At 38.9% G+C, this 15,777-nt stretch overlaps 1 protein-coding gene across 2 annotated transcripts in view; it reads left to right on the top strand.

Annotated features, from left to right (window-relative positions):
• NLRP14 (NLR family pyrin domain containing 14) overlaps positions 1 to 13,018 on the top strand; it is a 58,460-nt gene extending 45,442 nt beyond the window's left edge. Inside the window, exons 11-12 of one of the 2 annotated variants that reach the window (XM_050756101.1) lie at positions 7,345 to 7,515; positions 12,809 to 13,018. In XM_050756101.1, the coding sequence (XP_050612058.1) occupies positions 7,345 to 7,515; positions 12,809 to 12,842 (205 nt within the window). In that variant the 3' untranslated portion in view covers positions 12,843 to 13,018. Of the gene's footprint in view, positions 1 to 7,344; positions 7,516 to 8,231; positions 8,622 to 12,808 lie in introns of those variants that run through there. The other variant, XM_050756100.1, reaches the window with a different exon arrangement.
• The last annotated feature ends 2,759 nt before the right edge of the window (positions 13,019 to 15,777 follow it).

Raw genomic sequence — 15,777 nt, 5'->3', positions numbered from 1 at the left:
ACTATATATTTTTATAATAGCAATGATGATGATGTAACTGTTAGGTCTGAGATTTAATTTTATCCTACTTACAACCTAATAAATTCACCTGTTACTGTTTCATGGATGCTGGCCAAAAAACAAAACCAAACTCACAAGACTCTTATCAGAGACAAAGGACTTTATTGCTTGTAGCAGAGCAAAGCATGAGTATTAGCATGTTTGTGTCAGTTCCTTTTGTCTCCCAAGTCTCACAGGGCTGATGGAGAGGGTCCAGATGGAAGAGGGTCCAGATGGAGATTGAGAGACCCAGGATTTTACAGGAGGCAGTAATAAGCCTGCTCTTTGTCCTCAAGGTTGCTCATTACAAACACAACCCTGGAAAATGGCCGAGGTAAACAGTTGTCAGGGCCTTCCATTTTTGTTAGCAAACATGTAGGGGAGAGAAAGACCTATGGAAGAATATCTCCCCAAAATGTCTACCCCTTGTTTCTACACAGTAAAATCTTGGCTTCTGGTGAATTTTCACATGAATATGCTACTCCACTGGCCACTCTGATTAACAGAGATTGGGACCAAATCTGTTCAATTAATCTCATCTACCATTTAATTAAGGCCACTAATAACAAAACTCCAAGCATGGGATGAGGCCAATGTGTAGTATTGATTTCAAACATTCCCACAGGGGTCTGACTCAGTCAACTGAGTAAGTTCCAGGAAGGACTACTAGGTCTTTTATGCATTAGAACTCATACAAGGGAGTCTAAAATGACCTACCATTCTTTGATGTCACTGGCAATAAATAAATAAAGATTGGCCAAAAGCAGTCCTCCTCCCCAGTAAAGAGACAGTTAGCAGTCCGCTCTTCCCCACAAGCAAACACGTAACTGAAAGTAGAGGTCACTCTAATTTTCGATTTGTTGTTATATTTTATTTGGTTAGCCATTGCACTAGTTTGATTAAGCCAGGTGAGCAGTCTCACTGGTAGTTGTAGCTGTCTCATTCTCATACATGGTATATTCCAAGGCTGTTCTGGCATCAAGAGAAGCTTGCAGATTTGTATCGAATTGAAACAAGGTTGTGCTAGTGATTGTATTTGTATACATATGATAAGGCTTCATATTGGGAGGCTGCTATTGATGGCATCAGGCACAGCAAAGTAGTTCAGGACCTGCTATGTCTATATTAGATTTTCTGTTTTCATAGTGTATAGACAGGCATAACAAACCAGGTTGTGGGTCAGTCTGTTAGCTGCAGTTGCTGCATAGACTCCATGGACCACATAATTATTTTGCCAGGCTGAAGTTTTGGATCTAGGTGAAAAAATAGAGCATGAATTGTTCTCCTCACTCGCCACACCTCCAGGTTCTAAGGTGTTCCATTCCAAATATTGTTGCTGCTCTTCCCCTACACCGATGAAATCAGTTTGTCCCATCCTAGTGGCTAGAACTTCATCTATTCTCCAATTATCCTTTACTTGCATGGAGACCTTCGGTCTGGAGGAATCATACAAATGGGAGAGAAAAACATCTTTACAATATTTACAGAAACCCATTATATCTTATACATTATATTCTAATTCTATATTATCTCTGAAATATCAAAGGCAAATTATGAAGCTTTGGAGCCTCTAATCTACCTTTTAAAAATATAGGTAGATGTAACGTTCTATTTTATAATTTTCCTATATACTCATTTTTTTTTTTCCAGCAAAAGGTATTGAAATTTTTCTCCCCTCTGCTTGGTAGGGACATCTTTGTTATAAACCACATTTTCATTGATGCATGGATCTGTTCCTGGGTTCTGTTTTCTCTTCCACTGACCTGTTTGTAATTCCCAGTTCTAACAATGCTGTCTTAATTAATATAGCTCTATAATAAGCCCTGGTACCTACTACAGCAAGTATTCCCATCTTCCTAAAGAGAATTTTGGCTCTCCTTCCCCTTTACATTGGCAAATAAATTGGAAATATCAACTTATCAAGTTACATACATATGCACTGCCCCCCAACCTACCTATATGTTGGTGTCTTGAATCAAATTGCATTTATTCTATCAGTGAGTCTCCTGATACACCAAAAAGACATATCTCATTTATTTAGGTCTGTAATAAAGCTTAGTAATTTTTTCTTGAGTGGTCTTGTATTTTGTTGCTGGTTAACTTTATTCCAAAGTGCTTGCTATATTTCATGCTGTTGTAAATGATTGTTTTAGTTATTTTTTTCATTGTGTTTATACATAGAAACATAGGATTTTTTAAAAAGTTGGTTTCTTATCCAATAGCCTGCCACATTCTCTTGCTTATTCTAGTTGCTAATTTGTAGATACTTTTGTATTTTCTAGGTATACAATCACATCATTTAGGAATAATACAATATAGTTATTTTTTCCTTTTCTGTTCTTACATTCTTTTTTTTCGTTTTTTATGTGCCTTAGTAACTGTTAATATATGTGATATAATGTTAACATGTCTGGGGATAATGAACTATCATATGTTGTTCCCAATGTTTAAAGCACAATTTCAGTGGTTCACCAATTTATCAATTTAAGGAAATTGCCTTCTACACCTAATTTGCTAGGAATATTCTTTTTCTTTTTTTAAATTATACTTTAAGTTCTGGGATACATGTGCAGAATGTGCAGGTTTGTTACATAGGTATACACGTGCCATGGTGGTTTGCTACACCCATCAACCCATCATCTATATTAGGTATTTCTCCTAATGCTATCCCTCCCCTAGCCTCTCATCCCCCAACAGGCCCTGTTGTGTGATGTTCCCCTCCGTGTGTCCGTGTGGTCTCATTGTTGAACTCCCACCTACAAGTGAGAAGATGGGATGTTGGATTTTCTGTTCCTGTGTTAGTTTGCTGAGAATGATGGTTTCCAGCTTCATCCATGTCCCTGCAAAGGACATTAACTCATCCTTTTCTATGGCTGCATAGTATTCTATGGTGTATATGTGCCACATTTCCTTTATCCAGTCTATCATTGATGGACATTTGAGTTGGCTCCAAGTTTTGGATATTGTGAATAGTGCTGCAATAAACGTATGTGTGCATGTGTCTTTACAGTAGAATGATTTCTAATCCTTTGGGTGTATACCCAGTAATGGGATTGCTGGATCAAATGTTATTTCTGGTTCTAGATGCTTGAGGAATCGCTACACTGTCTTCCACAGTGGTTGAACAAATTTACACTCTCACCAACAGTGTAAAAGTGTTCCTGTTTCTCCACATCCTCTCAAACATCTGTTGTTTCCTGACTTTTTAATGATCACCATTCTAACTGACATGAGATGGTATCTCACTGTGGCTTTGATTTGCATTTCCCTAATGGCCAGTGACAATGAGCTATTTTTCATGTGTTTGTTGGTCACATAAATGTCTTCTTTTAAGAAATATCTGTTCATATCCTTTGCCCACTTTTTTATGGGATTTTTTTTTTTTCTTGTCAATTTGTTTAAATTCCTTGTAGATTTTGAATATTAGCCCTTTGTCAGATGGATAGATTGCAAAAACTTTCTCCCATTATGCAGGTTGCCTGTTCACTCTGATGACAGTTTCTTTTGCTGTACAGAAGTTCTTTAGTTTAATTAGATCCCATTTGTCAATTTTGGCTTTTGTTGCCATTGCTTTTTGTGTTTTAGTCCTGAAGTCTTTGTCCATGCCTATGTCCTGAATGGATTGCCTAGATTTTCTTGTAGGGTTTTCATGGTTTTAGGTTTTACGTTTAAGTCTTTAATCCATCTTGAGTTAATTTTTGTATAATGTGTAAGGAAGGGGTCCAGAGCCTGTTTTCCCAACACCGTTTATTTAATAGGGAATCCTTTCCCCATTGCTTGTTTTTGTCAGGTTTGTCAAAGATCGGATAGTTGTACGTGTGTGGTGATATTTCTGAGGCCTCTGTTCTGTTCCATTGGTCTATATATCTGTTTTGGTACCAGTACCTTGCTGTTTTGGTTACTGTAGCCTTGTAGTATAGTTTGAAGTCAGGTAGCATGATGGCTCCAGCTTTGTTCTTTTTGCTTAAGATCGTCTTGACTATACGGGCTCTTTTTTGGTTCCACATGAAATTTAAAGTAGTTTTTTCTAATTCTGTGAAGAAAGTCAATGGTAACTTGATGGGGATAGCACTGAATCCATAAATTACTTTGAGCAGTGTGGCCATTTTCATGATATTCTTTCTTCCTATCCATAAGCATGGAATGTTTTTCCATTTGTTTGTGTCCTCTGTTATTTCCTTGAGCAGTGGTTTGTAGTTCTCCTTGAAGAGGTCCTTCACATCCCTTGTAAGTTGTATTCCTAGATATTTTATTCTCTTTGTAGCAATTGTGAATGGGAGTTCACTCATGATTTGGCTCTCTGTTATTGGTGTATAGGAATGCTTGTGATTTTTGCACATTGATTTTGTATCCTGAGACTTTGCTAAAGTTGCTTAGCCCTGAAGAATTTTGTCAAATGTGATGAATCACATTGATGTATGCATTATATGAACTTTGCATTTTTGGAATCAAACCAACTTGGACATATCTCCTATGTACATTGTGTAATTTACTTTATTAATGTCAATATTAGTGACAGCATTTAACAATTTTGTTCATAATGGACATAGGTTATAATTTCTTTTGCAGTCTTCATCAAGTTTTTGCATCAAAATTACCGTATTTTCATGAGTTCAGGAGTGTTCCTTATCTTTTAGTTTCCTGAGAGAATTTTTGTAAGATTGGAATTACTTCTTCCTTGAATTTTGTAAAAATTTCTGGTAAAGCTGTCTAACCTGGAGTTTCTTTGTGTGTAAAATTTTTGACTTCTGATTCAATTTTTTAAATAATTAGGTTTTCTCTTTCACATAGAGTACTTTTGTTAAGTATATACTGTTGATTTTATCTATTTCATCTAAATTTTAAAACTTATTGGCAAGCATCTAATATTTTATTATTTGCTTAACTTCTTAATCATCTATAGTGATATGTTTTTTCTCATTTCTGATATTGAATTTGACCCTTTCTTTTTCTTTTTTTTTTTTGAGACGGAGTCTCGCTCTGTCGCCGAGACTGGAGTGCAGTGGCCAGATCTCGGCTCACTGCAAGCTCCGCCTCCCGGGTTTACGCCATTCTCCTGCCTCAGCCTCTCGAGTAGCTGGGACTACAGGCGCTCGCCACCTCGCCCGGCTAGTTTTTTGTATTTTTTTAGTAGAGACGGGGTTTCACCGTGTTAGCCAGGATGGTCTCGATCTCCTGACCTCGTGATCCGCCCATCTCGGCCTCCCAAAGTGCTGGGATTACAGGCTTGAGCCACCGCGCCCGGCCATTTGACCCTTTCTTTATTTTTGTATTCAAAGAACACAACGTTGATCCACTCTGTTGTACATCTGCATTCTGTTTCATTAATTTCTGTTTTTATCTTATTTTTTCTTGTACTTTTGTTGGGTTTATTTTACCATTTGCTAAATTCTCGAGTTGGATGCTTAGACATACATAGTCCCTTTCTTCTTCTCCAACAAAGATATTTAAGGTTACAACTTCCCTTCAAATGACTGCATTAACTTAATCATAAAATTTTGATATTGTATGCAGTATTTTTGTTATTTTTGAGTCCACAACATTTGTAAACTTACCTAGAACTTTTTTCTTCAACTAACAGGTTATTTTTAAACATACTCCTTAATTTTCAAATACGAGGCTTTTCTTTTTATATTCAGTCTGTAGAATTGTTTTCTGAGAACATACTGTGCATGAGTACAGTTCTTTGAAGTTTGTTGTCATTTGCTACATGACTTTTTAAACATACTTAAGAACATGAAAAATTGTTATTTCTAATTTAGTTTTTAGTTTTTCTAAGTACAGGGGGTTTTTCTGTCATGTCTGGCTTTTTTTTTTTCTTTTTTGGGCTGGGGGCGGGGGGCGGGGGAGGAGTGATGAGATCTTACTCTGTTACCCAAGCTGGTCTTGAATTTCTGGCCTCAAGCTACTCTGTTTCCTTGGCCTCCCAAAGTGCTGGGATTACAGGTGCCAGCTACTGTGCCCAGGCAGTTGCAGTATTCTGTATCAGTGGATTAAGATTATTAATTCTGTTTAAACTATCTAAATTTTAGTGACCTTTTTCCCAGAGAACTCAGTTACTGTGAAAAATGTTAAAATTTTCATTAAAATTCTAGATTTGAGTCTTTCACTTTGCAGTTCTGTTCGTTTCTGTCTTCTATATTTTGAGACTGTAATTTGTGACTGAAAATATAAAATGATTATATTTCCTGATGAATTCATGATAACACTTTGTTTTATGATGCTTTTTCCACTAAGAAAGATTTTGTGTGATATTTACATACCCTGTCTCATAATTAGTGGGACCATCTCTTCATCACATAAATGTGATCACTTAACAAAAAAAAGTTTCGTATGCTCAGCATCTGTATAGGCACTCAGTTGTTCAATGGCCAGGTAAACATAAGGTAAAAATTAGATTCAAATTGTTTAGGAGAATGTTAGATGCAGAAGGTTGAGTTTGACATGCTTCCTCAGTTCATGTATATACTATTATCGGCTTGTGCAGAGGCCCTTGACTGACAGATGGGTGGGTTGGTTAATTTATCTCAATTAGCCATTTTCTTTCCCACCTATAGGCAGCTGACCTAATGTATTCAAAATATGCCATAGAATTGCATTTTTATTTGCATCAATGGCATGATGCTAGAGACCTTATTATGTTTCTTGCTTATTTTATTTTATTTTATTTTTTTGATACTGAGTCTCATTCTGTAGCTCAGGCTGGAGTGCAGTGGTACGATCTCAGCTCACTGCAACTTCCACCTCCTGGGTTCAAGCGACTCTCCTCCCTCAGCTTCCCAAGCAGCTGGGATTACAAGTTCATACCACCACCCCCAGCTAATTTTTGTATCTTTAGTAGAGACGAGGTTTCACCATGTTGGCCTTGTCAAACTCCTGACCCCAGGTGATCTGCCCGCCTCAGCCTCCCAAAATGCTGGGATTACAGGCATGAGCCACCATGCCTGGCCTATTCCTTGCTTTTTAAACACTCACTACCAAAATTCCTATATCTAGTTATAGTGATGTATTTTTAGTGATGTTCAAGGATTCAACTGCTTCATAGTATTTTGTAACATGAGTGTATGTTTTATTTATTCCTTAATAATTACGAATTTGTAATTCATGATTTTGGAAGGGATAAGTTCAGCCTGGAAATATCTGGTAATAATGAATATTATAGGTGCTTATAGTCCTTGAATTTATACTGTGCTCATTTTTTAAAGTTTCTGGAATTATCCTCCATTCTGAGTTCACAGATCTCTTGTGGGCTTTGTTGTGTCATCGAATAAATTCATTTTTGTCTTTTGTCTCTCTTCTCTACAGGTTGGAATACTGTGGTTTGACATCTCTCTGCTGTCAAGATCTCTCCTCTGCTCTTATCTGCAACCAAAGACTGATAAAAATGAATCTGACACAGAATACCTTAGGGTATGAAGGAATTATGAAGTTATATAAAGTCCTGAAGTCTCCTAAGTGTAAACTACAAGTTCTAGGGTAAGTCTCCATTAGTTTCTCAGGGGGAGCATTTCCTGTAATGAAGGATTTGGGGAGCCACTCATTTACTACAGGCCTCAGAATCAACCTAATTATGTATCCTTGGGTATTTTCTAGACACTTATTTGTTTTTCTCTCATAGAACACTGAATTTTGAGAGATATAATATAGCACAGTAGTTGAATATTGAGCACCCTGAAACCAGCCTAGATGAGTTTGAATTCTGTCCCTACCACTTACTAAATGTTTAATTAAAGCTAGTCCCCCATTGCTCTTTGTTTTGATTTGCTTATCAGTAAAATGGGTGAAATGATAAAATCTACCTGTAAGGTTATTATGAGCATCTGAGTCAATATAGACCAAGTACTTAGAATGGTGCCTAGCATAACAATAAACAATAAATGTGTTAGTTGTTTTCATTATTATCAGTAGTAGTATTAATTTTGCTTGGATAGCAAAAGGCTCTTGGAGGATCCTTTTTAATTTTAATTGGTTTCTCTTTCTCTTCTGTTAATTTCTTCTATTTTCCTTCAACTGCTGTATCTCCCTCACTATATCTCTCAGTTCCCTTCCCCACTCCTCACCCATGTTATAATATTCTCTCTCTATTTTAACAGAACAGTTTTTTTTTCTCTTGAAATAAATCCTTTACAGAGAAAGTGGAGGGCTGTAGGGAAATTGAATACAGGAAAAGAGATGTTCCCTTGTTTTCTCAGGTTGTGCAAAGAGGCATTTGATGAGGAAGCCCAGAAGCTGCTGGAAGCTGTGGGAGTTAGCAATCCACACTTAATCATTAAGCCAGATTGTAACTATCATAATGAAGAAAATGGGTCTTGGTGGCGGTGTTTCTGATTTGAAGAAACTGACATTCCTTTAAAAATATAAATATAAATACATACATACATAGATACATACCCAGACTTGGGTGCTTAACTTCAGATACTCTATGCCCAGAAATTGTGCACTTGGCAGCTGTCAGATACGCACTTCTCTGTAAAATATCTGTTCTACTTCACACAGTGGTTGAGAGGCTAAAATAAAATAAAAAGCATAAAACTCTCTGAAAAGTATAATATGTTTTTAATTGGATACAGAGCTTAAGAATGCGGATAAGGGAATCCTGGATATGAGGCTGGAGGACACGGACAGGGAAGATCAGTTAAAGTGCCTTGTTTTTTCCTTACTTCCACTGACATGGCTTAGCTCACAGCCTCACTGTCTCTGGCACCTTTTATTAAAATGTGTCTCCATGTGTGTTCTTGGGATCACCAGTGTCAAGATCACTTGGGTATCTGTCTTAAAATGGAGATTCCTGAACCCCACACTAGACTTACCAAATCAGAATGTCTGGGTAAGGGTCCTTGGAAACCAGCATTTTGATAATTTCCCAGGCAAATTATTAAGTATACTAATAGTTGAGAATCACTAATTTCAATAGAAATAGGAGTCTACTTCTACAATGAACACTTTCTATAGCTTATTGTAAAGATAAGGAGGATTAATTTCCTTTAAGGGATTATAAGGTTATTTGGGCTAGAGCTAGAAAGAGAGTCTTTCATTTGGCAAAAACATGACACAATAAAATTTTTTTGTGTGTGAAAGACTGTTCTGGTTATTTATTGGTTGTATAACAAACTATCCCAAAACTTGGTGGCTTAAAACAATAATGATTTTATTAAATCTCATAACTTGGATTGGAATTCAGAAAGGGCCCAGCTGAGCATTTCTTATACTCCATAAGGTATCACTTGGGGTCCCTTGGTGGTATTCACCTGGCAACCCGATTGCTCTGGAGGTCCCAGATAACTTCTATATGTCTGCTGCCTTGGCAGGGAGGGCTGAAAGGCTGGGTTGAGCCAGACCCCTCTTCCTGTTATCAGCCAGAAGACTAGTGATTCTCAGAAGTTTTGGTCTTTGCCCCCTCAGAGGAAAGAATTCAACTGAGAGGCAGAAGTAGGTTTAAAGCAGAGGCAAAGTTTATTAAAAAAAAAAAAGCAAAGTACACTTTAAAGAAATCAAGCAGGCCACTTGAGAGATTCAAGTGCCTCTCTTGATCCTTGGTTTGAGACTTTATACATTGACTCGTCTTCCAGGCTCTTCTCCCCTGCTGATCCTTCCCTTGGGCAGGTTGTTGCTTGATTACCCGTGTGCAGTGGCCTGCCAGCACTTGTGAGGGGTCCCGTGCACAGCGTGTTTACTGAAGTTGTATGCATGCTCCTTTGGGACGACTTTTCCTTACTGGTCATATACAGGAAGGTCATATACAGGTCAAAGTCCACCATCTTGCTCCCCTTTGCACACACTTGATACTTTATCAGGGATTGTGGTTCGCTGGCTCCAGGTGTTTTCTATCTGTTGGAGGACTCCTTTCCCTTCTGGTGGCAGTTGTGGCCACTTATTGTCTCAGAGGGATAGTTTTATGCTCACCTGTCCTTCACCTGATGAGAGCCAGACATTTCTGGGGGCCCTCCCTTGTCCTGTTCATTATCTCAGAGGAAAAGGTTTATGATTGCTTGACTATGGCTCAACCATTGCTTGGCATTCCTGGGGGGCCTCTCTCCTACCCTGCTCTCATATCTGTCTACTTACTCTAGCATTGCCTCTAGTCTTAGGACCTCTCCATGTGGTTTCCGCAGGGTAGGGATTCAGGATTTCAAAGGGCCAAGAGGAAGCTGTCAGTTATTTTAAAAGCTAGGCCCAGAACTGGCATAAAGTCACTTCCATAATCCTCTATTGGTGAAAATAGTACAGGCCAGCTCAGATTCTAGGGCAAACAATTGTTGATGGGAGTAGTGTCAAATAATTTGTGGCCTTCCTTAGTTCACCACAAACTTAATGTTTTTCTCCTTGTCTGTGGGAGAAAATAAAGCCTCTTAGCTTATTGTAAGGCAAAAACCAACACTTTTTCTTTGATAACACTGTCAATTCCTGCACAGTTCTGGTCACCAAAATATGTGGGTTTATACCACACCAAGCAATTTTCCAAAACCAGCTGGGTGTCCTATAATTCAATTCCATTCTGACATTATCATCCTGGAGGTAGCATCATGTCCCACAGGTGAAGATCTCAGTCCCACAAGACTCTGCCCTATTTGAAGTACCAATTGCAAGTTCCAGGTTGTGACCTGTACTTCTGACAAACTGGCCATAAGTCAGGGTTCCCACAACTCTCTTTTCCCTGGGTTCCATAATTTGCTAGGATGGCTCACAAAACTCAGGGAAATACTTTACTTATGTTTACCTATTTATTATAAGAGAATATTTCAAATGATACAAATGAACAGCCATATGAAAGAGACACATAGGGCGAGGTTTGGAAGGTTCTATCCCTGTGCATTTGGCTTGTGCCACCTTCTCAGCACATGGATGTGTTTAGCAACCAGGGAGCTCTCTGAATCCCATCTTTTAGTGGAAGCTTCATTAGGTAGGCATGATTGATTAAGTCAGTGGCCATTGTCATAAACTCAACCTTCAGCACCCCCTTGCTTCTTTGGAGGCTGGTATGGGGAGTGCTGAAAGTTCCAACCCTTTAATCACATAGTTGGTTCTCCTAGCAACCAGCCCCCATCCTGAGACTATCCAGGAGCCTCCAGCTACCAGCCATCTCATTAGCATACAAAAACACTTATTGCTTCAAATATTCCCAACGTTTTGGAACCTGTGTGCCTTGAAAGGGGCTAGGAAATCACACTGTATAATATCCCGTGGGTCAATGTGGAGGACTGGAGAACAGACCTTGGCAGTCAGAGGGGGCAAATGGTTTTCGTAAAAATTTGCAAGTAATGTTACTGGGGCTTTTATCCACACAGAACAGTAATACTGCTGCTGACATTTGGCATAGGTGATACATAGAGAGGTGGCTTTACTGAGATTGATTCCCAGTGAGGACAGTCTTACTAGTTAGAGAAAGCTAACCGGCGCTATTATAACAAACATAGAAAAGAAAGTATATACCAAAGTGGCGACTTCTTTCACGTGATAGCCTTGGGCCAGTCACCATCTCATCCTTCACAGACAACAGGATTTCCAAGCTGCCCAAAGAAAAATCCAACAAAAGTAAATGTTTCTTAAGATAATTTCTACCAGACTGTCAGAAAAAGGAAAATTCTTATATTTCTGAAACCATTTCAGGGCATTATAGAGGAAGACAGCTTTTCTAATTGATTTTTTAAAGATGAAAACTATTGATAATAGAGCCTGACAACCAAAATGAGTGATTGAGGCATAAGTCTCAAATCGTCAAGATTTATTGAGCCAGCTTGAGAATGCATCTGGGAAAAATAGGGGTCACAGGTGCATCTGTGGCTGTTTTTTCTTTAGAGGGTCTCAAAAGGTTTAGTATTTATATATTTTCCTTTAAAAAGGGGATGTGGCAGTGAGATTAATGATTATATAGTTTTCAGACTTTAGTACCCAGTAAATCTACATTTTATATAAGGTAAACATTTGAAGAAAAAAGGAATACAGGAAGCAGATGTCTCAGGAGTGAAGGAATAATTAATCTATGTCTTTTTGGCGTACCTGGGAAGATAAACTAGTCATTGACATTTTCAGTGTGGAGTCTTTTGAAAGGGCTGGTTTCTGTTTAGACTGTAGGGAAGAAAGCCTAATGTTAGTTAGCTAAGGGAAGGGAATAATGTGGTGTGTCTGACCTCCCATCTCTCCTGACATGAATGGGAACTCAGCTTCTGAGGTTTTTCCAGAGTTCCCTTGGCCAACTGGGGGTCCATTCAGTCAGTTGGGGGCTTTGGATTTTATTATTTCTCAAGCCTAATGGCACTATCAAGAAATTTAAAGATGAATGTCACTTATGACTATGCAAAGACCCAGTATTAAAAGTTTTGAACATTTCAACATTTAATTAAAATATACTATGATTAATGTGACTTAGAAGTGCAAGAGTGGGCTGATGTTAGGAATATTATAATTTATCACATTAATTGGATGGTGCAGAAAAACCAATTACCACAATTTATGTTGAAAAGGTGTTTAATAAAATTCAATCTCTTTGTGGGGTAGTTTCATAACATGAGGAATGTTTATCTTAAATTAATAGCAATACACTTAGAAGCATTAGCACTTAAATGTTAAAAACATGCCTGGTGGTATAACTGAGCCTATGTTATAAAAATCATTATGTGTTCATTTTACTTTGTCCTTTTCTTCTTCCATGCAAGCAAGCATGGAGTATAGAGTCATTTTGAGAGAATATAGTCACTAGTAATTGTTTAACTTCATATCCTAAATTCTGGGGGCAACCAGCAGGATTAATGGACTCGTTTTTCTTTTAAAGAACAATGATCCTTAGGTCATGCAGACCTCCTTGATTGCATGCAGAAGTTTGATTACCCTAGAGACGCAGACAACTTTGATCATCGGGGATCTCCCCTCCTGCATATCTACCTTACTCATAAAAGCCCACAGTTATGTTGAAAGGCAGGTCAGATTTGAGAGCTCATCTCTCCTGCCCTCTCACTTTAGCCAAATTGAATAAACTTTTCTCTGCTCCTAAGTGCTGATGTGTCAGTGTTTTACTTACTGCACATCAGATATATGAACCTAAATTTTGGGGTTCTACAACAGTGTCACCGCTGTAGAACAGTGGTGATGGTTAGAATAAGTCAAATGAAAATTTTGATATTTTGATCATTATGGATATTTTTGCACTAACTTTTATCTCCAAAAATAGTATTTCTCTTGATTACTAAGTTTTTTTGTATCTCCTTAAATTTGTGCATCAGGCAAGTCACTCCCCTCATGCTAAAATCAGCTCTGGGGAAGAAAGGGTTTGCAATTTTAAACAGAGTCGAGTTGGATTGTCAAAAAAGCAAATAGAGTCTTCAAAACTAACTTTAGTTTTTTTATTCTTTATGTTTTATCTTTGTTTTCTTTTTAATATTTTGTGAATTGTTACTGCATTATTTCTGCTGTCTTTAAATTTATTCTGTTAATATACTAACTTCTTAAGTTGGATTTTTCTGATTCCCAGCCTTCTCTCTTTTATTATAAGCATTAAGGCTATTAATTTCCCTTTACATAGCTGATCCTCTCTGGCCACTCAGCTCCTCTTCCTGCTCCTTACAGAGCTGGCTCTGGATGATCCCTTAACCAGCAGTTGAAATATCACCTCCTCAGAGAGGTTGAGCACTCCATCTTATATATCACCATCTCCCCCTCCCCTGTCCTACCAAAGCACCATGTTTCTTTTTTTTTCTGCCACTATCACAGATATGTAATTATTTTATTTCCCATCGCTTATGTAAGTTCTATGAGAACAGAAACTATGGGCCTTTTCTTCACTGTTTTATTCCAGCCTACAGCACAGTATCTTCTTGCACATGTGGGCTATGATTCAAGAATGAATGAATGAATGAATGAATAAAAACTGATGAATGAATGAAGAATGAATAGAAGCAAAAGCATCCTACTCTTCCAGGGAACACTTGTATTATTTTCCAACTTCCCAGCAACTCGGTGAAGTAGGTGATCTGGTTATCATGGGAAGCCCCGCAGACTCCAGCAGCCTGGGAAGTCACTGCCCAAGACACCTAGCTCTCTGGAGACTCCCTAGAATCGCATCCAGTGGGAGTCCTGGGATTCTGTCCCAGGGTGCCCCACATTTCTGGTTGTATTTTTACATTTCTTTGTGTGTGATGAATCAGCTCTCAAGCCCAGACCTTCCACTCCTCCTTCTGTATCCCTAAGCCAGACGCCCTCAAAACTCAGTGCGGGGCGCCTGGTAGGGGCATGGATGCAGCTGGAAAGGAGGTGACCCCAATTCTGCTCTCCATCACCAGAGAAAGCAGGACCCTGGACAGCGCCAAGCGCCCACAACCACTAGCATTCCTCCCTTTAGTTCTCAGTTCCTTGCCCATAGGGAGCAATTTCGCCAATCTGAGCCGAGGTCCCAGTCTCTGAAGCCACTCTTCTAAAGACAGAAATGAATTCCTGAAAAGTGGATGCTTACCGTTCATTGAAGTAACATAAATATATGTGAATTAAAAGTCAACCACTCTTTTGGTTCATACTGTTTGAATAAATGAGGGTGTATTAGTCGGTTTTCACACTGCTGATAAAGACATACCTAAAACTGAGCAATTTACAAAAGAAAGAAGTTTAATGGACTTACAGTTCCATGTGGCTGGGGAGGCCTCACAATCATGGCAGAAGGTGAAAGGCATGTCTCACATGGCTACAGAAAAAAAAAAGAGAGCTTGTGCAGGAAAGCTCCTCTTCTTAAAACCATTGGATCTTGTGAGACTTATTCACTATCATGAGAATAGCATGGGAGAGACCTGACTATGTGATTCAGTTACCTCCCACTGGGTCCCTCCCACAACATGTGAGAATTCAAGATGAGATTTGGGTGGGGACACAGCTAAACCATATCAGAGGGGGTGCCCAGTAGTCAAATTCATAGAGACAAAAGAATGGTGGTTGCCAGGGTCTGGAGGTGGGGTGGGGGGACACTGGGGTTGTTTAATGGGTATAGAGTTTCAGTTTTGCAAGACAAAGAGTTCTAGAGTGTTTGCACAACAATGTGAATGTACTTTACTGGACTATACATCTAAAAATGAGATGGAAAATTTTATGTGCATTTTTACCACAATTTAAAAAATAAATTGAATTAAATTAAGTTTAAAAATTGAATTAGGCTGGGCGTGATGCCTCACGCCTGTAATCCCAGCACTTTGGGAGGCCAAGGCGGGCAGATCATGAGGTCAGGAGATCGAGACCACCCTGGCTAACACAGTGAAACCCTGTCTCTACTAAAAATACAAAAAATTAGCCGGGCATGGTGTCGGGCATCTGTAGTCCCAGCTACTCGGGAGGCTGAGGCAGGAGAATGGTGTGAACCCAGGAGATGGAGCTTGCAGTGAGCCGAGATCACGCCACTGCACTCCAGCCTGGGCAAAAGAGCGAGACTCTGTCTAAAAAAAAAAAAAAAAAAAATGGAAAGAGAGATTAAATTATATTTTAAAGAAATTAGAGGGCTGGGCATGGTGGCTCACACCTGTAATCCCAGCACTTTAGGAGGCCGAGGCGAGTGGATCACCTGAAGTCAGGTATTTGAGACCACCCTGGCTAGCATGGTGAAACCCTGTCTCTACTAAAAACACAAAAGTTAGCCAGGCATGGTGGTGGGTACTTATAATCCCAGCTACTTGGGAGGCTGAAGCAGGAGAATTGCTTGAACCCGGGAAGCAGAGATCGCATCATTGCACTCCAGCCTGGGTGATGAGTGAAACTCCGTCTCAAAAC

This window comes from Macaca thibetana, chromosome 14 (assembly GCF_024542745.1).
Source record: "Macaca thibetana thibetana isolate TM-01 chromosome 14, ASM2454274v1, whole genome shotgun sequence".
NCBI classification, from domain to species: domain Eukaryota; kingdom Metazoa; phylum Chordata; class Mammalia; order Primates; family Cercopithecidae; genus Macaca; species Macaca thibetana.
Note: the sequence above shows the minus strand (reverse complement) of the source record. Positions and strands in the feature narration are given on the sequence as shown.